Source organism: Tenrec ecaudatus, chromosome 10, assembly GCF_050624435.1.
Source record: "Tenrec ecaudatus isolate mTenEca1 chromosome 10, mTenEca1.hap1, whole genome shotgun sequence".
Taxonomy (NCBI): Eukaryota; Metazoa; Chordata; class Mammalia; order Afrosoricida; family Tenrecidae; genus Tenrec; species Tenrec ecaudatus.
In genome coordinates this window covers 100,016,494-100,040,720 of record NC_134539.1, presented here as the reverse complement: position 1 = coordinate 100,040,720, position 24,227 = coordinate 100,016,494, and the positions used below count along the sequence as shown (strand labels likewise).

Genomic DNA, 24,227 nt, shown 5'->3' with positions numbered 1-24,227 from the left:
TTTTCCTTACCCCCAAATCATGCCTATGTCAATGGGCGCAGATCTATACAGAAGCACTAGGCTAAGTCACACATGCTCCTGTAGGATGGAGAAATTGTCTTGGTGGCTAAAAATGTTTCTCTTTGCTCTCACATACTAAGGTAGTGTGGGATGGGTAACAGCCCAGAGACCTTTCAACCATAACAATGTCCTTAGAGGTAGGTGAGCCAAGAGGGACAATGCCCATTTCCTTGGTTGGCTGGTGACTGACTTCACTGGCAGACATGCTGCTTCAAGGTGGTCAACTGGGTGATGCTACCTTTGAGGGGCACTCTGTGGAAAATCAGGCAACGGGAGCAGGACAGTACTTCCCCCATGCAAAGATCACACATACTGGTGTGCCTCTGTGTTCCTGTACTCTTCAGATCTTTGGTTCTGTGGCTCTGGGTGAACTTTGCCCACTCAGCTTGATTTGGGTTTTCAATTAGTGATGAAAGCAGTCTGGGTGGAGACATGGTCATGGGACAGGTTGAAGAGAGCCACAGCTTCTTTTCTGTTTTCTCAAAGGTGGTGGGTCCTTGGTAGGACCTACCTGGGGAGAGGGGTTTTGCTGCCTTAGGAAAGATGACTGGCCTCATAGATGGAAGCATCCACTGAGAAACTCTCAAAGGTACTGCAGTGGGTTGTGTTTTGCCTTATGACTTGGCTTTTTTATTTTTGCTGAGAAATGCTTTATATGGGTCAGCATAGAATTTGACACTATACACTAATGAGGGTTCATCCTTGCCAGCCAGGTTTATCAGTTAGTCAAGGCTCATAAAGTGTGGGGTCACACTGATGGCACTGTTTTCTTATGTGTAGGGCTGAGATTGGGGATCACTGGTGGCACAGTGGATTAGGCATTGGATTGATAGCCAGAAGGTCAGCAGTTTGAAACCACCAGTCACTTTGAGGGAGAAAGAAGAGACTTTCTATTCCCATAAAGACTTATGGTCTCACAAACCCACAGGGACAGTTCTACTCTGTCCTACAGAGTTGCTATGTGTCAGAATTGGCTCAATGACAGTGAGAAGACTTAGGGACAGCCTGCGTATGCTAGCCTGGATCATGTGTTGAATGATTTTATGTCAACTAGACCCTCCTGGTTAGGGGTGGATTCTAACCTGTCAATCAAGTGGTAGCTTAATGACAGTTCTTGGGAGTGTGCAATTTGTATGCGAGTGACAGACTCTGGGAACTACATCTGTCCCTCTGTCCACTTGCCTTCCTGCTTGCTGGGACCCTGCTACCAGCCCTGAGAGCTGTTGAGACCCTGCCGTGTTTCTCCTGACTTTGGATCCACCTTTCTCGGCAACTACCGGCCTGTGTTCTTCCTGAATTTCAAACCACCTTTCTACATAACCACCTGAAACTATGTGAGTCTCAAGAGAGACTTCTGGACTAGCATCGGACTGAATGGACGTAAATTGGATTGGGTTGGGATGCCTTCTTGATATAAAACCTTTTCTTATAGATTAGTGTCACTGGACTTGTTTCTCTAGACAACCTGGTCTAACATATTGTGCAAACTGCCATTTAATAAAGCTGAGCAAAGTGAGCCATTGGCTGGCTCTTGGTGCGTAGCTATTAATCACATGTGAACCTATGGAGTGGTCCCCTGGCTGTAGAGAGAACCACTAGTAGATTGCATGGATCTTTGGCTCCCCAAGAATTCCTCCCGGTGTTCCTCCCACTCCTCCCACTCACTTCTTGCCTATGGAGAAGAAGAAAGATCGTAGTTAGTACTGGCTTCATAGAGACTATTCTCCGGCAAGCCCTGCCCAGCCTTCCCACTTTCTGGCGGCTCTCCCTCGCTGTTGCTATAGAGACTGGATGCCTTCTGAGCATTGCCCTTTTGCTGGAGTCCAGCCTTGGAAGACCTCGGTGCTATCAAACTGCCTTACCCTCTGGCTCTCCAGACTGAGGTGATATCTTAGCTGCATTTCTTTAGCCAGTGGCTCAAGGATCCCATAACTATAATCATTGGGGGTGGTCTGAGGGCTCCAGTGATGAGTAGGGATGGGAGCCAGTGGTTCCACAGAGACTTCGACATTCATCCATTCTCTAATGAAAGAGGAGACCATCATGGATGGAATGGTGCTCCTCCACAGTCAGGGTTGGGATTCTAAACCCGATACCTGTGGTTATAATCCCACTGGGGTGTAGGGTTTTCAATGTCCTGTTATTGAAGCCATGGCAGTGTAACTTGTGAACTAAACTGACTGTTTCTGAGTTGGACAGACTCCAGCACGTCCTGAGGCAGAGAAAGGATGCCATGAGTACATCTCCAAGGAATTGAGAAACACAGAGGCTCCAAGAAGCTGAAAGAAGCAAGGATCCCTCAGAATATATATATGTGTGTGTGTGTGTGTGTGTGTGTGTGTGTGTGTATATATCCCTCAGAAAAAACTATATATCTATATCTAGCTATAGCTATAGCTCTCTCTCTCTCTCTCTCTCTCTCTCTCTCTCTCTATATATATATATATATATATATATATATATATATATATATATATATATATATATATATATATATATAGAGAGAGAGAGAGAGAGAGAGAGAGAGAGAGAGAGAGAGAGAGAGAGAGAGAGAGAACCTTTCCCTAGAGATGATGGCCTGGATTTGGACTTCTCGTCTCCTGAATGGTGAGAATGTAAGATTACTCTTATTTAAAGCCGCCCATGGTGGAGGTGACAGTGGCTATGTTTCAAATCCTATGTCACTGTGGCTATGGTCGAAATCAGACAAAAGGGCTGGTAGGAGAAGTGTGTGGGACCAAGCAGGGCACACGGGACTTTGAGGAGGAAGGGGCAGGGATTGGGAGTGGTGAGGAAAGGCAGAAAAGAACCCAGAGGCCAAAGAGGGGTGCTGGGTGCGATGCTTATGCTCCCCAGAGAACCTGGCCTAAGCTTTGACTAACTTCTCCAATCACACCCATGCTTGTCCCATGAACTTGATAGCGCCCAAGGACCTTGGACCTTACCTACACTACCTTAGAAATCTCTCGCTTCTCTGGCGCTGACCAATAGGGTCCTATACTCCAGCCTTTCTCTCACCCTCTCTACACTGTTTCCCCGGATGAAGCACTGGCGAAAACCTGAAGGTCATAAGCCATTTTTGACACCACACCCAATTATCCCTGTTTGACTTGACCTAATAATGGATTTACCAGAAGGGCCTTTCAGTGCTAAAACTTGAACAATCCCAGGTAAACAGGGGCAACTGGTTTCCCTAGTCCTCACTCATAAGCCTGCTCCTCATCTCCCTGGGCAGGGATCACAAATGTATGCCTGTGTGCTCCTGTGGCCATTATATTCTCTCAGCTGTCCATTCTGGGTCGCTGGGTGGACCTCAGTCCTCGCTAAGACAGCCCTCCTACCTGTGCTTAAGATTCTGCCCACTCTCCCCTACCAAGAACATGGCTCCTGCCACTCCTGCCCCTTTCACTGCTACATGATTAATGTTCCCTTCTCAACAAGGCCATGCCTATCATACCTAGCTGCATGTAAAAACCCTGCAATTTCTCCTGTCTGAAAAAAGAAAACTTGCATTCACACCAAAAACCCAGGACCCTTCTAGGCCTTGTCCTCCTCTAGTCTGCAGTAAAACACTAAATGGTTGTCGCTCCACGTAGCCCCCAGCCCCACCTTCTCCTTCCAGTCTCTTATTTAAAATGTGTATGATGTTCTCAGAGCCCCTACTCTGGCCCTGAATCACCTTTCAGGTCTGGAAACCAACTCCTCCTCATGGCTTCACTTCCAGCCAAACAATAGACAGGGGAAGAGTAACACGAAAAGGCACCTGAGCATCACCAACCATTTGACATCCAAAGGGCAGGGTTTACTCAAGGACACATTCAGGAGGGTAAGGGAAGAAAGAGGAAACGGAAACAGGAAACCAGGGAGTGAGTGGAATAAGTGATGCTACCCTGTGGAGATTGCAATCCATGACAGGAAACGAAGAGGGAAATGCGAATGGGACTTATCTGCTCTGTTAACTCTTCACCCAATTCACAGTAAAAAGCCTTTTGTTGATTTTTTTGCGTTTGTTTTTTTTTTTTCAGTGGATGACTCTTCATTACAGAAACTGGCATATGTAGGTCATAATAGAGAGAGGAACAGAATGGGCTTTCCTGTGATCTTCACTGAGCTTCCACCTCCACTGAGGACCACTCTAAGCTTCCCATCATCCATTCTGTCTTACAGCCATCGGTCAAGTGGATTTCCCCAGCCCTGCTCTTGACAAGACTCCAGGTTACTCTAAAAGTCACTTCTTAGTCTTATCTCATTGGCCTTCTTTTCAGCATAGAAAAGCAGATCGCTTTCCCCCACCAAAACACTTCTTTTCTTGCACTTGATTTCCAAGACATCACACCCCTTAGTTTTTTACCTAGCTAACTGCTCACTCCTCACTACTCTCCTTCATATCTTCCTCTGACTTTCCCCTTCATTCCCTAGGAGGCATTGGCAGTTCCGTGGTAGAAGGATCATCTCCCATATAGGAGACGGGGGTTCAGTATCATCCAGCGTGTCTCATGTGCAGATAGTACACATCTTTCAGTGGAGGATGGTGTGTTTTTATCATGATGAACAGGCTGCAGCAGATCTTGCAGTCTTAGATAAACTACAAAGAAAGGCCTAGGATCTCCCGTTTCCCCAAAAGTAAGACACCCCTGAAAATAAGACCTACCTACAGTTTTGCCTCTTGCTGAAATATAAGGCATCCCCCCAAAATAAGACCTCCCCGAAAATAAGGGCCCCCAAAGCTACCGTAACTCTGGACTTGGGACCGTAGCAGCAGCACAGCAGGAGCAGACAGGAAGTGTGAGGTCTTTTTAATAAAGCAATAAACAATAAATGTGTACCGTATTTTTCTTCATGGAAAAATAAGACATCCCTGAAAATAAGACCTAGCGCATCTTTGAGAGCAAAAATTAATATAAGACACTGTCTTATTTTCAGGGAAACAGGGTACTTCAAAATCAACCCGGGGAAGTTTTATGGCTAATGATGGTCTAATCCCTAACTGGTCATGGGATGGCCTAAGATTAGGTAATGATTTATCTTTGTAGACAGGGTCGCCACGAGCCAATTTGATAGCAGCTTACAGCAGTAACCACCACCTCCTCTCCTTAACCTCTACATTTGGGGCTGTCTATTGGTTTCATGGAAGCAACAGTCTAGAATTCAAAGAAGGTATTGTATTGGGCAGATCTGCAGCACAAGATCTCTGTAAAGTGCTCAAGAGCCAGGATGTCACGTTAAAGACAAAGGTGCACTTTCCTGAAGCCACCTTTCCAAAGCCATCACCTGTGAAAGTTGGACAATAACTTCAATGGAAGCAGATTGATGCACTGGGAATACAGTATCAGTGAGGAATCCTGAAAGAGGCAGAAAGAACAAACACATCTGTCTTGGGAAAACATTCCAGCTGCTCCTTAGAAGCAAAAATGGCAAGACTTCGTCTTATGTCCTTTGATATTTGGGATATTTGGGCAAAGGGAGACCATTCCCTGGTAAAAGGCATTCTGATAAAAAAGTACAGAGCCAGTGAAAAAGATTCTCAAGGTGATGGAATGACACAGTGGCTACAAAAGGTGGTCTCAGCATGGCAATGGTTGTGAGACTAGTGAGGGACCAGGCAGTAGGCTCAGTAGGAGCTCGATCCAACTCAACAGCACCTAACAACAAACATGGTTCCATGCTTGAACCTCTATTAGCCAGGGAGCAACATCACTCCTAAGTGGACTCATCTGGCTTTAGGAGCCAGCTACATGCTGGTAACTCCCACGTTCATAACCTCAGCCAAGATCTACCACTGAACATGACATTTCCACATGGATGACAGATAGGCATCTAAAATTTAATAGGAAACCAAACTGAATTTTCAATCACCCCCAACTCAGCCTACAACTTTTTCCTCCCCCAGACTTTCTCATGACAGTGAAAAGTAATTCCATCTCTTTAATGCCTCTCGCCAAAATCTTTCTTTTGTTCACCTCCCCAGAGTGGAAGCTTAATTCAATGGCTCTTAAGGCCCAATGTGACCAGATCTCCTGCCCTTTTGACTCCATCTCCTCCCACTCATGATCCAGCTACTTCTGCTCTGGCCTCATTGATTGCTGGTCCTCAAACAAGCCAGGTGGGTGGGTGATACTCTCTTGGTCTGGAATGTTCTCCAGCCCCCCTTTCCTCCCCAGAAACCCATGCAGCTTGATTCTTTATCCCATTCTGTCTTACCTCCACTGTCACTCCCCAACCCCCTGGGGCATGTTTGACAGTCTTTAAAACTTTACCTCCACACTCCCTTCCCCTGATGTACTTCCCTCAGGAGCCTCAACTCCTGGTGACACAGTTGGTTCCCACTTTGCTTTCCTTCCCTCATCTATCGTTCCCTCAGTAGCAGGAAGAGGCTGGCTCAGAGCAGACACCATGTCTCAAAAACATATTTAAAAGTATGAATTAACTAATGCTACAGTTGTTGCCACCACATCTTGAGCCCAACTCAGGATGACACTACCCACAAAAGCATGGGCTGCCTGGTCCTGCACCCTCTTCACCATCATTGGATGTTCAAGTTCATGCTTGCACTTAATATGTATGTTAAGTGTCTTCCAACCTAGGGGGCTCATCTTCCAGCACTGTAGCAGTCCTGGAATCTTCTGTGATCCATAAGGTGTTCATTGGCTAGTTTTCCAAAGTGTAGCACCACAGTTTTCTTCCTACTCCATCTTGGTCTGGGTGACCCTCCTGGTATTTGAAATACCAATACCAGGAGCACACCTTCCAGCGAGCCACCACAGTAGGGCAAATTGACAGGCTGGCATTAGTCTGCCTCCTGTCCAGAAACAATCACTTTAGAGCTTCCGTATTTGGATTCATCCCCAAGAAGCTTCTAGCAAGGGCTTCATGGATTCCTTCCCCTACCCCCCAACCCTCTGACTCTCTCTCTCTCTCTCTCTCTCTCTCTCTCTCTCTCTCTCTCTCTCTCTCTCTCTCTCTCTCTCTCTCTCTCTCACACACACACACACACACACACACACACACACACACACACACACCTACTCTATATCCAGAGGCTAGTAGAAAGGACCTGGTGAACAGGTGAGAATACTAGAAAGGAAAAAACAAAACTAAAGGCAATTGAAATAACCACTTCCACAGAGGAACATGTCTTGTAGACTACCTAGGTGTAGAAAGCACTTCAGGAAACACAGCCACATCTGCCACTGAACACCTGTCAAGTCACAGCCTCTGAGCCTGGTGCAGCCTGGGACACACTAGTGGATATCTCTGGAATAATACCAGAAATGTATTTTTTTACCCAATGGGTTAAAAAAACCTTTTGGGCTTTTATTCAAGACTAAACAGCCAGGCTGAGTTTATAAGCAAACCGCCTAAACAGAATAAGGTGTGTGTGTGTGTGTGTCTGTGTGTGTGTGTCTGTGTGTGTGTGTGTGTGTGAGAGAGAGAGAGAGAGAGGTTCAATTATTTGACAAGTCTTGAGAAAATAACTGAAAAAGGATACTTCTAATCTTGTATTAATGCTCCAACTTCTACATGGTTTCTTTGTGTGATACCCTTTCTTATAAAATGAGGGTGTCACTCTACGTTAGCCACTGGACTGATAACTGTGAGGTCAATGGATTAAACTAATCAGCTGAATATGAAAGACGAGGCTATCTGTAACTGTAAAGATCTAGTTTCCAAAACCCCTTACAGCAGTGGTTCGCAACCTTCCTAATGCCGCGGCCCTTTAATACCCCCAACCAAAATTTATTTCCATTGCTACTTCACAGCAGTAATTTTGATACTGTTATGAATCAGGCGACCCCTGTGAAAGGGTCTTTCAACTCCCAAAGGGGTCGCAACCTACAGGTTGAGAACCGCTGCTCTATAGGGTCTCTATGAGTTGGAAATGACTCAATGGTAGTGAATTTGGTTGCTTTGTTTAATTTTTGTTGCTGTTGTTTCTAAACACGTGCCTATCCTAAAGTATGATTTCCATTTGCTAAGTGAGGTTGTGATGGCGCAGAGGTAGAATTGTCCCCTCCCAGTCCAGACGCCCAAGTCAGGTATCCAGCTGGTGCACTTCATGCAGAGTCACCCCTCATCTGTCAGTGAGGGTGTGTGTGTTGTTAGGATGCCGAATAGGTTTTAGAACGGCTTTTAGACGAAGCGGGACTGGGAAGAAAGGTCTGGCATTGCGATCTACTACTGAGACTTAGCCAATAAGAATGGTATAGATCTCCATAGTCTGATACTGATCATGTGGATGGTGAAGGAACAATGAACAGTTTGTTCAGTTGAGCAAGCGGCCACCGCAGGGGGCTGAATTCCATGGGCAGGAGCGACGACCACTCACTGAGCTTGCTGAGCGACCATCCATGCACAGGCAACCTCCTGCTGCCTTCAGGAGGCAGAGTGGCCCAGTGGTCAGGAGCAGGCTCCGTTGGCGCAGGCGTGGTGTGTGACAGAAGCAGGTGCTAAGTGTTTGAAGTGTTAGCAAGTGGCTCAGCATCTCAGGGTAGTACCCACCCCCCCCCCCTGTGCAAAAAAAAAGAAATAGTAGCTCTCTCACAGGATGGTGGGATAAAGAAAACTAAGACGGTGTATATAAAGTGTCCACCCAGCATATAGCAAATGCTGAGTAAATAGAAGTTTCTATCTTGTGTTTTCAGTGTGGCAGCCTGGGGGTGGAGGTGGGGCTTTCCCACAGACGGCTCTGGGCTCCAGTTTGGGGCTCTGGGTGATCTTGCCTAACTAACAGAGAAAGGCTTTAGCGGGGATGTCCTCTGAAGTCATAGTTATTTTGATGAGGCTCTTTCTTTAGCCTTGACTTCCACTTACCCTGACCTGAGCAGGTAGGAGGTGATGAGAAGAAATTGGACCAGGGGAGACAGATGGGTACAGAAAGAAACAAGCGAAGCATTCATTAGAAGAAAGGGTAAGGAGCATCATTCAGTTGGAATGTCCCAAGAGGGGGCACCTGTGGAGACTAGGGCAGTGCCGTATGGATCAAGTACTGTATGACCACCCAGGATTAGAGATGGGGTCTCCTATGATAAGCAAGGTAGAATGGGGGGCGGGCTTAGGTGGGGATGAAATCCTTATGTTCAGAATTCCATTGACTCACCTCCTCAAACTCAAGGTCAAAAAAGAGTATCTTTAATTACTACGCTAGGAGCCCCGGTGGTACAGTGGGCTTCCTATTGGGTTGCCAACCACCAAGGTCAGCAGTTTGAAACCACCAGCCACTTTGCAGGAGTAAAATAAAGCATTCTCCTCAAAAGAGTTATAGGCCCCTGAGTTTGAATTCCTATGATCCGAAGAAAAAGAAATGAAAACAATCGGTGCTGGTGTGAGAGCGGAGAAATGGAAATAATCATCCATGGCTACCTCACAAAGTGGGAAAGAGAATGGGTGTACTGAGCTGACACCCACCACCCAGGGTCTGAACCACTGAAGGATTGAAGCAAGTAGGCAAGCAGAGCCCTGTAGACCGATGCTCACTGCAGGCCCCTTCACCACAGCCCCAAAGGGGAAACCACTTACGTGTCCTTCAGCAGGTGAATGGACAGCTACCCAAGAATGGTATATCCAATCAGAGGACTATTATCCATCAATAAAGATACATCCCGATATGCACCCCAACATGGAGGAATCTTGGAGGCACTATGGCCACAGTAGAGGTCAAATAAAGCATGACCTCACTCACATGTAATAGGTGAATATGTGGACACCAAAGCTCATTAGTGGTCACCAGAGGTGCGGAGGGGAGAGGGAAGAAGCTACTGTTTAGGAAACCCTGCGCTTATATGTGGATAGAGGTGGAACAATTCCTAGGAGGATCGTGGGGATGGTTGCTCAACGTGAAGAATGTTCTCAATTAGTGAACACAATGCTGTGATATATCTTAGATATTACAATTAAATAGATACATGGAGGAGCCCTGGTGCTGTAGACGTTACTTGCTGGGCTGCGATCTTCATGGTTGGCAATGGGAAACCAGCAGCAGCAACTCCGGAGAAAGACTGGGCTCTCTATACACATAAACAGTTACACAGTCTCAGAAACCTACAAGGGATCTCTATGAGTTCAGCAATGCATGCATACAAGGAGGTACCCCCACCCCAAAAAAAACACACCAGAAAAAGCCTCCCCTGGGTGAAGCTTTCGTAGTATTCATTTTATCCACTAGGAGAGAATTTAGCAACTTGCTCTGAGTTAGTGCACCCAGTGGCGTCGCCTGGGAAGGTTTTCTCTGGTTAGAGTGATTTTTTTTTTTGTAAAAGTAGTTTTGCTCAAACCTTGTTTTTTGTGAAGGCTGATTTCACAGAACAGCATGCCCCTGTGTTATCTTGTTTATTGCTCTGGAAAAAATGCTGCAGAAACTGTTGTGATGCTGAACACAGTTAACAAGGATAATGCTATGGGAAAAACTCAAGTGTATGAGTGGGTTTCTCATTTCAAAAAAGGAGAAACATGGATTGATAACAAACCTTGTTCTTGACTTCCGTCAACTTCCCGAATGGATGAAAGTTTGTTCCACCAGGTCAGACTGTTGACCAAGCGTTCAATTTGGAGGTTCTAAAAATATTGCATAACAGTGGGACAAAAGTGCTTGCTTTGGCAGCACCCATACTAAAATTGGAACAGTGGGACAAAAAAAAAGCTTGATTTGTGGCAGACAGGGGGCTGTTTTTGCCACCACGACAATGCACCTGCTCACACAGCCAGTTTAGTTTACCAGTTTTTGGCAAAAAAAACAGCACCCCCCTCTTGCCCCACACACCTGATTCACCTGAACTTGCTCTGTTCTACTTCTTTTTGTGTTTGAGAATGCAGAGGGACATGAAAGGACAGTGATTTGATGAAGTAGAAGAGGTGACAAAAAGAATGAGGGAGGTGCTGTCAGCCATCCAAACAGATGAGTTTGAAAATGTTTTCTACAATGGAATTACAGATTTGCCAAACATATTAAGTGTAAGGGAGAGTACTTTGAAGGTGATACGGTTATTTTATTTTATTTTTTAAAAAAACTTAGATAGCTTTGAAAAATACTTCTGATATTTTGGGAGTACCTCATCATATGTGTATGCATATTTTACAACAATAAAAAGAAAATCTATTTATGTGGGGGCTTCATCTGATAGGATTTAATTACCTACATGCTTAAGGATCTTGCAACAAAGCACACTGACATATGTGCATCCTTACACTTACCTCCCTGAATCTCTCAAGTTCAAGAAGCATCTGCTGAGGCTTCTGCTTCCAGGCAGGCTGTGTGTGGGAGCACTAAGTGGTGAACTGGATACATATCAATCACACATCACACTGAAGGCTCCTGGTACCATGGAGAGGAACCATCAATATTTGGTCCTTGTCCAACAGATCCGATTAGAAACATGTCTTAAATGGGTTAGTAGGGAGATGGTATGATGGGACTTCAAAGTGTTTGTGGAAAACGGAATCTCATGATAATGGAATTTTTCTATGAGTTGTGTGAGCCCCGCCATACTACCCTAAAAAACACATGTCGGCTAACTCCATGTGTCCTGGGAGCCACAGAGGGCGACTCAGTGGCCTAAGACAAATGTAGAAAGAAGGGAAAGAAGAGATAAAAAGGAGGCAGGGACAAAAAATGCAGTAACTGGAGTTGAAGCCCACCCCACCCCACCCCCAAACAAAGGAAAGAAAAGAAAAAGTAGAGCATTTGACCTGTGTGCTGAAGAATGGCCAAGGCAGATGACTCAGGTTACTGTCCTTCTGGAGTGTTTGTGTAAGACCTTTGGTGGCATGTTGGTTATGCATAGTGGTCACGGTGAGTCAGCCTCCACTTGATGGCGGTGAGTCTGTTTTTTAGACATTTGCATGGAGCTGATTTTCCTATAAGCCCTGGTGGCATAGTGGATACAAATTGGACTTATAACATTAAGGTCAGCTGTTTAAAGCCACCAGCCACCTGTGGGAGAAAAATGGGGCTTTCCACTCCCATAAAGAGTTACATTCTTGGAACTTACAGAGACTTTTATACCCTGTCCTTTGAAGTTGCTATGAGTCTGCATCGAGTCGATGGCCGTTGGATTTGGGTTTGGTCCTTTTGGTTCCTCTGTAAGTACCACTCAGCGTTTCCCTCAGTTTGCTCAGCAGGAAAGGAGAAGGGAGCTGGGAAGTGTTGCAGAGAACAAGGCCCCATAGAGTTCCTGACCTCAGAAGGGAAGGGCCCATCCCCTGTGAAGCCTTAGTTTTATCGAAACAGGGAAATGTGCATCGGAGGTTTGGGAGGCCTTGTGCAGAAAGATGCAGAAGAAGACAAGGGGACACACACAGAAGGGTGGGGTGCATTGTAGCTCAGGGGGATAACAAGATAGGGAATAAGAAGCAGTGGCCACAGGGAAGGGGAGGGGACAAAAATGGAAGGTTTAACGCACACAAATTTAAATGAATGAATAAAATGAAAATTGCTTCATCGAGGGGTGAAAAAAATCCCTCCCGCTTTCTTACCCCCAGTTCTAAATACGTGTCGGAGTGGCTAAAAAAGGAGGAAAAGTAAAACTGAAGTGGACTTGGAGTCTTCAGTGACATTCAAGTTCATTTCACATATAAAAAAGAAGTTGTGGCCACAGCAATGTATGGACAGGGTCTCTCCCTGCCAACAAGTCAATTCTGACTCACAGTGACCCTATAGGGCAGGGTTAAAGTGCTCCAGTGGGTTCCCAAAACTGTCACTCTTACAGCAGTAGAAAGCCTTATCTTTCTCCTGCAGAGTGGCTGGTGGTTTTGAACTTATGGCCAGCAGCCCAACTCCTAACCCACTATGCCACCAAAATGCCTCTGGACAGGGTAAGGCTTTCTAAATGCTCCCATTGGCAGAGACAGAAGGACAAGGAGGGAGGGGGACTCTGCTTTATGTTGCTCTGATGGCAGCCTGATGATCATCCTTGGACAACAAAACCTTCTCTGCTCCCTGCTGGGATCTCTCCAGACTCCTTCCATCCTGCTTAGGTTGCATTGCCCTTCTCCCTGCTTTTCGACGAGACAGGACGGCTTGGCCTCCAGGCCTCCACGATGACTTCACCTGGGATGCAGGTGTCTGCTCAACTGTCATCTGATCTGCGACCAGAGCAGCTTCCGGCTGCAGCACCTCCCACGCTTACCTGTTGAGCTGTTTTCCCTGGTGCTTGTTGTCACGGGGCATTTATTGATTGGTTGATTCTGTTCCCCAAGAGGAAGTGAGCTCCATATGGACAGATTTCATTGTGCTTATTTCTGGGGACTGCCCAGCACATACAGGCCTCGTCCAGTATTTTTTGAGTGAGTACATGAACCAAATGCCCTAATATGTATGGAGCACAGAGTTTTGTGGATTAAATATCTGGTGTTCCATGCTGCCCTCCCCACCAGGGCTGGAGTTGAGGGTATGACAACATTGCCTTTGGGAATGAGTTGCTATAGTCTGTGAAAATCCAGATTTGAAGCTCTGTTCCATGGGTTGTAGCATTGTAGGCCAATCACACCTTTGTGCAGCCCCCTCCCTCCCTCACTGGGGCTGACCTGTGTAACCAAGAGCACACTGCAGAAATGATGGAGTGTCGCTTCTAAGGCTGGGCCATCAGAAACACAGTGGGTTACATCTTTCTCTTTCTCAGATCACTCCTTCTGAAGAAAGTGGCCGCCATGCTGTGAGGACACTCCATCAACCCCGGAGAGAGTATCATGGGAGGAACGGAGACTTCCCGACAATGTCAGCACCGTGGAAGTGGAGCCTCAGGGCCGAGTTGGTCTTTCCGGCGATTCGACCAAAATGGCATTTGGGATGGCAACCTCCGGAGACACCTCCCCCACGGCCCCCCAGCCAGAAGGACCTAGATCAGTGGCTTCCAAGTTCCTGGCCTGTGAGTAATGGCTGATGACAGTTCATCATTGTTCTTAAACCAAGACCGGGCTATTAGTAAGGTCAAGTTTTAGAGGGACCTACTAATACAAAGGAAGTGACTTGGGGGCCATGGGGGCCTGACTGGGTTGACAGGGATCTTGTCTCAGTGGTATTGTACCTCCCACCCCGGGGCTGAGTTCCCCAGCTTTATTTTCCCCATTTTGATTCTGCAGCTCTCCGCAGCCACAAAGGCCACCTGAATCCTCAGTACACTTTATTAGGACACAGATAGACAACACAGAAAATACAACACAGATACAGACTTTTTTCTTCTTCTCTACAGCGCAAACAGACATCGCACAGGGGGTTAAAAAGTAGAGTTCTTTGTGGGCCTCACACCGAACATAGACGCACGCGTGGTTTCGGAGGGAGAGGGGGTTACACAGGCCCTGCAGCGGAATTCACATTTGGTCGATGACAGGACACAGGTGTCTGGAGGGAGGGTGCCATTACTACTGGGGTGATGGATGCTCACGACACTCGCAGGGCTCTGTTTCAAAAGAAGCCACAGTGGCGGGGGACATGCTGGCCCCCACGCAGATGCTCGGCAAGCGGCTCAGCAGAAAGGCTGTTAGCTCCCCTGGTGCTGCTGGCAGGTCTGCACCACCCCTACCTCGTGTCCATGTCACCTCGGGCTGATGGGCACCCCTGGGTGGGTGGGTGGGTGCTGAGCAGTCGGTGCCACCCTCGCTGGGCATGCATGTGCTTTGCAAGGCCGCTGAGTCTTAGCAGCGTCTCCCACCCTCCGGCCACGCCCACCTGCCCACTTGGTCCGCCGGCCACTGGCTGAGCAGCACAGGGTCTCAGGAGGTCTCCGGCCTCCATCCACGCTGCCATGGCGACCACCCACTTCCCTCCTGTCCCGGGCATTTGTCCGGCCTCCACACCATCTTCACAAGCCAGCCTGGCTTTGCCCTAAGCAACCTCCGCATTTAGTAAAAAATGGTTTCCACTGTACCCTTCGTGTGTCCTCTTCCCAACGTGACAAATCCAGAGGAGATGAAGTTATGGAGGTCCGGCCCGCCGCCGCGGTAAGCGTCCTTGCCGTAATGGCCTGCAAGAAAACGGAGCAGGATTACCCGGCGCCTCCAGGGTATCTGCACTGAAGAGACCCAGGCCAGTCTCACCCAGCGATGGCCATGCATCTCCTTTCAAGTAGGCAGATCGGAAAAAAGTAGACAACCACAAAAACAAAGGACCCCTCAAACTCATCAACCTGTGGGCCGAGACCCCTTTGGAGGTTGAATGACCCTTTCCCAGGGGTTGCCTAAGATTTCCGATGGTCTTAGGAACTGAGACACCGCTCCTTATCGGCCCACAAGGAGATACCCCCACATAAGAGTACCCGGTGTGATGACTGTTACCCAGGCTACACCATGCTTCCAGACATTTCATTTCCTTGTCATTCACCATATATAACTGCATGTTGTTTTGTGATGAATCACTATGCTTTAGTCATGTTCAATTTGTAACAATGAAAATCCATCCTGCATATCAGATATTTACATGATGATTCCTAACAGTAGCCAAATGACAGTGATGAAGTAGCAAGGAGAATAATGTTATGGTTGGGGGTCACCACCACATGAGGAACTGTCTGAAAGGGTGGGTGGGGGAGGGGGGGATAGCTGAGCACCACTGCCCCAGGGAACCTGTGGGTTTTCCAGACGCTGTTTCCAGGCAGAGAAAGCCTCGTCTTTATCCACGGAGCAGCTGGGGGTTTCCAACCGCTGATGTTGCAGCGAACAGTCCTGTGTCACCAGGGCTCCTTCACTGCCTTTTGTCGTCAGCAAGGGAAATATGTATGCACATGTGTTCGTGTACACACACACACACACACACATACACACGTTTAGTGATATGCTGCTGTTTAATGTCCACCATGCGTGTTCTAAGAAAACTTCTGAGTCCAAAATCACTCTGTGATTTAGATATGGTGCAGACACTATATTCTATATATAAGCAGTACCTGGAATACAAAGTAACACCATTCATAACTGTTAATCAGTTGGAATTTTACATCAGTTGGGACAGGTAGGTGCGGCTCTATCTAACGTCAGTTATCAAGTATTTGCCTTAGTATACACAATATATAGACATACAAGGTACACAGTCTATGGCGTACCCTTCTGTGCATAGAAAGCTTTGAAGAATCACTCCTAGCTACATCAACAATCTGTAATATAATACTAAATATGATGTTCTGATGTGTGTCACAAAGCAGCACTCACTGTTATGAACCATAGCATGTACCTCAAGTCTTTCCTATAACAGGCTTTGTGGGGGTGGAGACCCCAAAACTATATGTCTTCAGGCATTGCCCAAAGGGATGTTACATGCGACTTGACTAGGTAGTACTGGAGGAGGCACGGGGCTTCCGTGGGAGAACGCTCGCCGTCAGCGTGGCAGGCTTAGATCGAATTCCCAGGCAGTGCGCCTCATGTGCAGTTACCCCACGACTGTCAGTGGCAGCTTGTGCGTTGCTATGGGTGCCTCACAGCTTCCCGCAGAGCTTCCAGACTTAGATGAGCAGCGAAGCAATGCCTGGGTATCGACTTCTGACAATCAGGCAGCGAAAACCTGAGTGTACTACAATGTCCATCCTACAACTGACGATGGCGAAGGTGTACGACTGGACACCGTTTCGTTTGGGTGCACATGGGTTCGCCATGTGTAGGAGGGACTCCTTGGCAGCTAACACCAATATGATGCCGGGTGTCCACCCCCCATGGGGCTCAGTGTGGGGGGAAGACAGAGGGCAGGTGGGCTCGTGGAAGAAGGAAATCAAAGGGAAAGGGAGTGAATATTTCAGCTGCCCACATTCATTTTTCCCCCCAATAGGCTGGAGATGCAGGCATTAGAAAGCAAGCAAGCAAGCAAGAAAGAAAGGGCTTTCTAAATGCCATCCTGCGGCAAATGCATGTGGAAATGGAGAAAACCCAATTTCTTCATCTTGCCACAAGAGTGTAGTAAAAGAAAAATTAAAATATATATACACGGTGTCTCACAATGTGGAGAACTACTGCAGATGTAATGTTAAGTTTATAAATGTACCTCAAAATGGTATATGAAACATGATCACAATGCTTCAAGAAATTTAAACCAGTACCTGCAAATGTGTGTGTGTGTAACAAAAACCTACCGAATCTTTACAATTATCTTCTGATCATTGTGAGTTATTTTTCTCTGCTTTTCTGTAATTTGTAACTTTCTGATTCTACAATATATTTGCATGTTATATCTGTTGGCGCCAAATTGATTTTGACTCGTGGATACCCTTAATGTTACAGTATAAAACTACTCCACAGGGTTATTTTGGTGGCACTATTTACATAAGCCGCTTGCCAGGCCTTTCCTCTGTGGCTGGGTAGGTTTGAACTCTCAACCTTTGGGTTATTAGTCAAGCGCATGACATCTATGCAAATCCAATGGCCTCATTATGCAAGTAGCTAACATCACTTTCTATGGGGAAATGTGTGGTGAGAGCACAGCAAGCCAAAGTCTTGTTTTATTCTCTAAGGTAGCTTAGACAGGGCATCTTTCCACGTGACTCTGATGTGGCTGAAAACCCCTATGCCACAATATGGCTCCCTGGTTAACATTCTTGGCTGCTGAATGAAAGATTGGAAATTCAAGTCCACTCAGAGCCCTCTTGGAAGGCAGACCTTGGAATCTGCTTCCCCCAAACCCCAGCCAGTGGAAACCTCATGAGCCTAGTCCTACCCAGAGTCCTGAGGGACTCAGTGGTATCTTGTCTCTGTTTTTTATTGGCCCCACAGGAACGAGAGAAACCAGCAAATCTCTTCACTCTGGGGAGCTCAATGCACAAATGTGGGCGCCCTGGTGACATAGCAGTTGGACTGTGACCTGCATGCAGCCTTGGGAGAAAGACTGGGCTTTCTACTTCATTAACCAGTTACTGTCTCAGACCCCCACAGGGGGCAGTGCTGGGTCAGCACTGACTCTATGGCAGTGAGTGAGAGTAGGTTCGAGGCACCATGGCCTATTTAAGTTTTCCTTCACCTCAGCCTCTTCCTCTAGTAAGTGGACTTGGCTACTCAGACCCTCCCACAGTGTCCTAGACCAGCAGCTCTCAGTCACATGAGAATAACCCAAAGCACATGTTTGTGACAAGGCATATTGTTGGGTGCCTCCTGCAGGGTTTCTGACCCAGTTGGTCTGCGATGGGGCTCAATCATCTCCATTTCTAACAGGCCCTAGAAGACGCTGACACCACAGGCCCAGGCACATGGAAAACTGTTCTCTGGTGCATCACCAGCAGAAGAGAAGGTTGTCACTGTGCGTGGTAGTCAGTTCATGTGGCTCTTCCAGCCATGGTATCTTACATAGTAGATTAGAACTCTGAGCTTTACAGCCTGTGGCTATAGTCCTAGTTTGGAGGGCATTGTCCACTGTACTAACAGGCAGGAATAAGCCAACCAACGAAACAAAAAACTGAAATCATTACCATCCAGTCGATTTGGATTCACAGGGGCCCTATAAGACAGGGTAGAACTGCCTCTAGGAGTTTCCAAGACTGTAACTCTTTTAGCCTCATCTTTCTCCTGAGAAGCGGTGGGTGGTTTTGAACTATTTACCATATGGTTAGCAGTCAAACTCTTAACAACTCCACTACCAGGGCTCCTCAATGGCAGGAACAGGGTGGGATTGAGAGGGGGCCCTTATAGAGGGTATGAACCAATCTAGACCCTTTGGTGTAGAACCCACTTCAGTAAAAGGCGCAAACCAAGCCATATCCTTTGTTTCCCTGGAGACATCTAATGGGTGTGACTTCAGACCCCACCCACAGTGGAATGCAGATATGGTTCCAACATTGGCTCCCCTAGAGCCATATACATAGCTCCTAATTGCACTTTGGTAGAAGCAAGAAGCCACTTGTGGCTTTTGGGCATTTGGGGTTCTGGCTTTGGGCCTTGCATATGTTTTGCTTCTGCCTGTCCTTTGAATCTGGGGCGAAAAAGCATATGAGACATTTCTTCAATGTACCGTGACATTGCAGCAAATCATAGAACCCAGGGACATGAGGGAATGTACTCAAAGGAGAAGTGTGGTGGGGGGCATGGAGCAGAAGAGCATTTTGGAGGAGTTGGACATTGGAAACATCTTTAATCTCCAGCTTCTGGGGACCAGTCAAACACTAGTTATTTCTAAAAGAAATCATTGCCACACACTTTTCCCTTCCTCCCCTCACGCTAGAGGAAAGCATTACATTTCACGGAGCATACATGCATACATTTGGGATTTATTGACTCAGAACTTGGGATACGTCTTGCAGAATTGAGGCCAGTTTATTTTTGTGCTCCTTATAAATAAAAATTTTGATAAGCCAATCAATACCGAGGAAGGTGGAACATAGAGCAGTGTCTATGTTATTTGTGAATCATTCTGAACTGTCAGCCGGAACAAGGCCCTTGCTCATGCTCTGGAGCTGTGCTTGTTTGAAAGTGAACCAAAGTTTATTGATCACCTACTATGTGCCAGGAAGTTACTGTCAGTCTGCACAGAGGCTTATTTGTTAAAAATAGTAACAGTAGAGCAATTTGAAGTTTGCCAAGATTTTTCACAGACAGAATTTAAACAGTGATCAATCCTGTGTGGTAAATTGGTTTTTCTTCCCATTTTATTGATGGGAATATAGAGGCCAATACAGAACCCAGGAAAGGATGCCGTCAGCTCAAGCACCCAGGTCTTTAGACTCCATGGCTCACATTTGTGCCCTTGTTCACCGCTGGCTTCATTCCTAAGAACTTTGAAATAAAAAGTCACTTTCTGAAGGTCCTAGAGTGAGGCAGTATGTATCATTTCCCACCAAATAAGGCAGTGTCTTATATTAATTTTTGTTCCCAAAGATGCACTAGGTCCTATTTTCAGGGGATGTCTTATTTTTCCATGAAGAAGAATATGGTACACATTTATGGTTTTATTAAAAGAGACCTTGCACTTCCTGTCTGCTCTGGCTCTACTGCAACCAACAGTGAGCTGCGCGGCAGCACGCACTGCTACGGTCCAGAGTCCAGAGTTACGGTAGCTTCGGGAGGGCCTTATTTTCAGGGGGAGCTTTATATTTCAGCCAGAGGCAAATATAAGTAAGTAGGTCTTATTTGGGAGGATGTCTTACTTTCGGGGAAACAGGGTAGTAGCTTCTGAATTCCAACCAGGTTTAGCTGCCTCCAAAGCCCACCAACTTCCTACGGAGCTAACCCTGACTAGCTTACCTTCGGTAGCCTGAAGGAGTCTAGTGTGACCCTGGGCTCAGACGGTAGCCAGGGTGGAAATGTTATGCTAGGAGAAGTAAGAACTCACTCAGAGATACAAACTCACAGCCGTTGGAACTTGGATGTGCAGAGCTTCAGTGACAAGGCTTTTAAGAGGGACGACAAGCACATACTAAAGGGAACTGAGTGGTGTCAAGATCATTCGACAGGCATCAAGAACCTGCAGTTAATTCAGCTTGGAAAGCGCTGGGTTACATGGAACGAAAAGCAAGCGCCCGGCCTTCCCAGCTTGGAAGAGAATCTAACTCCCAGGGAGCCTGTACATATTCAATTTAAAGGAACGTCTCTCGGGACACCTCCGGGGAAGCTGGCCATCATGAAGTTGAGCTAGAGGAGCCACCGCAGGAAATTCAGCTTTTGTCAAAGCAGCGAGCCTCAAGCTGGCGCATGCTCAGACTTCCCCGACACATACAACGATTGCTGGGCACCACATAGGTCAAGGGGGCCATCAGGTCATTTACATTTCTGACAAGTTGCCAGGTGATGCTGAAGATGCAGGAAGGGACCACACTTAGTAAACCAGTGTGGCCGAGGGGACTCATCTGTCCTGAGCTGAATTCAGGGCCAACTTTCAAATCATTCACTGCCATTGAGTCGATTCCGACGTACAGGATGGAGAAAGACCTGCACCTGTGGATTTTCAAGATGATACCCTTATAGGACTAGACTGCCTCATCTTTCTCCTGCAGAGAGATCGGTGTTTTTGAACCACTGACTTTGGTTAGCAGCCCATCGAGTAGCCCACCAAAGCTCCTTGGGCTAAACAGAGTAGGTGAATGTTTGGAATGCTCTCCATTCTTTACACCCTCCTCCTCCCACCCTCCAGTGTCATACCATGCTGGCTTGCATGTTGCTCTGATAATGGAAGCCATGCCACTGGCTTTTGAGATACCAGAAGGTCCATCCATAGTGGAGAGGGTTCAGTGGAGCTTCCAGAATAAGACAGATTAAGAAGAAAGCCCTGGAGATCTACTTGAGAATATTAGTTAGTGGAAACTATTTGGATCACCAGAGAACATAGTCTGATATGCTGGAATGACTCCCCCAGAATGGAAGGCATGCAAAATACACAGTGGCTGCAACGATAGACTTGAGTTGACTTGAGAATTGGGAAGTTGGTACCAGATCTGGCAATGCTTTGTGTTTGGAGCAGCTAGCAGTAACACCAGACCCGCCACTAAGGGACAGTCTGCTTAGTGTGCACAAGGACTGCATGAACAGGAAAGAGTTGTGGAATCGAAGCCTGGTGTAGACTGATGATCAGAAGAGAGGTGGAACTATGCTTTTTCTTTGCCCTGGGGATGTGCAACTTACAATGGTGATATGAGCTGTAGAAACGGTGATTTAATTAACTATGGATGCTGTAACAGCAATGTCATGCGTGTGTGACTTCAGCAACAGAATTGACCTTCTACCATTCTGGAGGCTGAAAGTCCATATTAAGGTCTTCTAGGAGTGAAGCTTCTCCTTTGTTCACAACCCCAGCTATCTCTGATTCTTGGAAGATCTTCACCTAGCGTCTGTCTTTCCCTCTATGTATGTGTGTCTTTGTCTTTCTGTGTCCTTTCGATAACTCAGTAGTGATTAGGTTTAGGATCCACCCCACACCGGTATGACCTCAATTGAGTGACTACTTCACCTTGATTGGCAATATGGACAGTGCTTACGCTAGAAGAGGTCACACCCACAGGATAGGAGTTAGGGTTCTCATACATATTAGGGGGAAACACAATTGAATCCTTCGTAAATGGGTATCACAGAATTCTTTGGCTTTGTGTAATGAACTATCCCTTCCCAGGTCCTCTAGATGCTGCCTGGAGTTTATTTGCACCTGGATGATCAGAAGAGGCCAACAGGATTTAAAAAATGGTCCAGATTTCAATGCCACAGCAAACTCCGTGCACCGTGTAGAGGTCTGGGCAGAGGTAAGCGAGGCCTTGAGATGCTTGTTTAACTAACTGCTCTGTGAAGGGTGCTCCTTTCAAAAGTATGAGCACACTCAAGGCATCTGCCTTAGCTGTCCAGTGCTGTTATAGCGAAAAGACCAACCGGGAATGGTGCTAATACACAGAGTGCTGTCCTCTCAAACTGGAGGAGGCTAGACGTCCAAATTAATAGTACCAGCTCTAAGAGAAGCCCTCCTCTATCTGGTGGCCCACTCTTTAAGAGGAAAGGTCTTGTTTTCTTTCAGCATCTGTGAGCCAGCATCTCTTGGAGATAACCGTGTGCTTGGCATCAACCTCCTGGGATTACGAGGGTCTCAAGGTAGGGATACTGGATCCAATAGACACACTCTCTTAGTGCCTCTTCTTTCTTGGTGGTAGTCAGATGGCCCCGATCTCTACTTTTTATGTTAAACATGCAGCCCCGAACCAGGCAGAGGTGGCTTTTGGCTGCAGTGTGTGCCTGTCTTGCAGTGTGCAGTGTAGCATCCGGATGACCTCTCTGACTTGTCCTGCCACTGCCTCCTCACCATCATCAAGTATCTCGAAGGTGGCAGATAGTTGTCATGGCTCCTTCAGTGTCTGGTTGCCTGGACCTTCCGTCAGAACTCCAAGCCCTTCCTGAATCCCAGCAGAAGTCAGAAATCACAGAAACAACCCTGTGGTCACAGAGGATCCCACTTCGGATGTGGGCTACAGTGAAGGAGAAGGCAGGACTCGGCTCCTGGGGACGGTCCTCTCCACAGTGCGCTGGTAAACCAACACAGACAATACAGCCCAATAGACACAATCCAAATCTTGCTCTGCCCCTCTTTCCTCAAAGCAAGATGGAAACTCTAGTACTGCATGTTTCACAAGGTCTTTACGATTGCATGAGATCACATACAGAATACATCCAGAACAGTGCCTTTTTGACTCTTTTTAAACATTTGCTAATATTTTGAGGTATCCTTGGGTGGTACACATGCGTAACATGCTCAGCTGCAGACTGAAAGTTTGGGAATCTGAAGTCTCTCAGAAGAAAGGCCTGGTGATCTACTGCTGAAAACATCAGCCATTGAAAATCCGACAGAGCACAGGTTTACTCAGTCGTTCCTGGGGCTACACTGAATCATGGACTGACTCCACGGCATGTGGCTGGCAGTGCTTTCCAGGAAAGGTGGTTTTATTCCACTCCATTACTTCAAAACTCATGGAAAATATGAATAATAATGCAGCAATAGAACAATACAGGGAGGAAATACACAAACACACACAAAAGGACACATAGACAAACCCAGTGAAATGGGATGAACGACCTAGATATGAAAAACCAAAACCTTAGATAAGGACATAGGAATGTGTTAATCATCTCAGAGTAGGGAAGAAATTCCAAGAAATACTCAAATAGTGCCCACAGTGGACGCAATTGTAAAATTTTAAATTGTTTGTACTTCAACCCAAACCCAGTGCTGTGGAGTCCCTTCCAACTTGCAGAGACCAGATAGGAAGGGCAGAGCAGAATGTCTCCTCTGGGTTTCTAGGACTGTACCTCTTTATAGGAGTGAACCACCCCCTTTTCTCTGTAGGAGCAGGGGGTGAGTTTGAGCCAGAGACCTTGCAGGCAGTAGCCTAATATCTAACCCACAGTACAGTCATGGCTCCTTGTGACATCAACAGAAGCCAAAAAACTACAAATCAATGACTGGAAATTATATGTACATGAATGTCAAGAGCACATAAATAATTTTGAATTAATAAGAAAGAAAAACAACCTAATAAAGAAAAAGGCAAAGGAGATGAATAGGCAAGTCACACAGGAGAAAACCCAAAGGGCCAATAAGCATAAAGTCGTGTTCCATCTCACAAGTAATCAGGGAAATTCAAATTAAAACCATAATGAGATATCATTTCACACTCAGTAGACTGGCAAACATTTAAATGTCTGAGACTACCAAGCATTATCAAGGATGGGTATAAGCAGGAAAGGGCATTCTTGTACACTTCTGGTGGGAATGTAAGCTGGCAGGATGGCTTTGGAAAGAAAAT

The 24,227-nt window shown here is 46.6% G+C and overlaps 1 protein-coding gene across 3 annotated transcripts in view; it reads right to left on the bottom strand.

Moving 5' to 3' along the window:
- Positions 1 to 24,227, bottom strand: part of SHISA6 (shisa family member 6) — a 377,087-nt gene that overhangs the window by 162,400 nt on the left and 190,460 nt on the right. For 2 of the 3 annotated variants that reach the window (XM_075559173.1, XM_075559174.1), the window contains exon 3: positions 14,919 to 15,014. The exons of the other annotated variant lie outside the window; for it this stretch is intronic. In XM_075559173.1, coding sequence (XP_075415288.1) covers positions 14,919 to 15,014 — 96 coding nt within the window. The remainder of the gene's footprint in view (positions 1 to 14,918; positions 15,015 to 24,227) is intronic. 3 annotated transcript variants of the gene reach the window in all.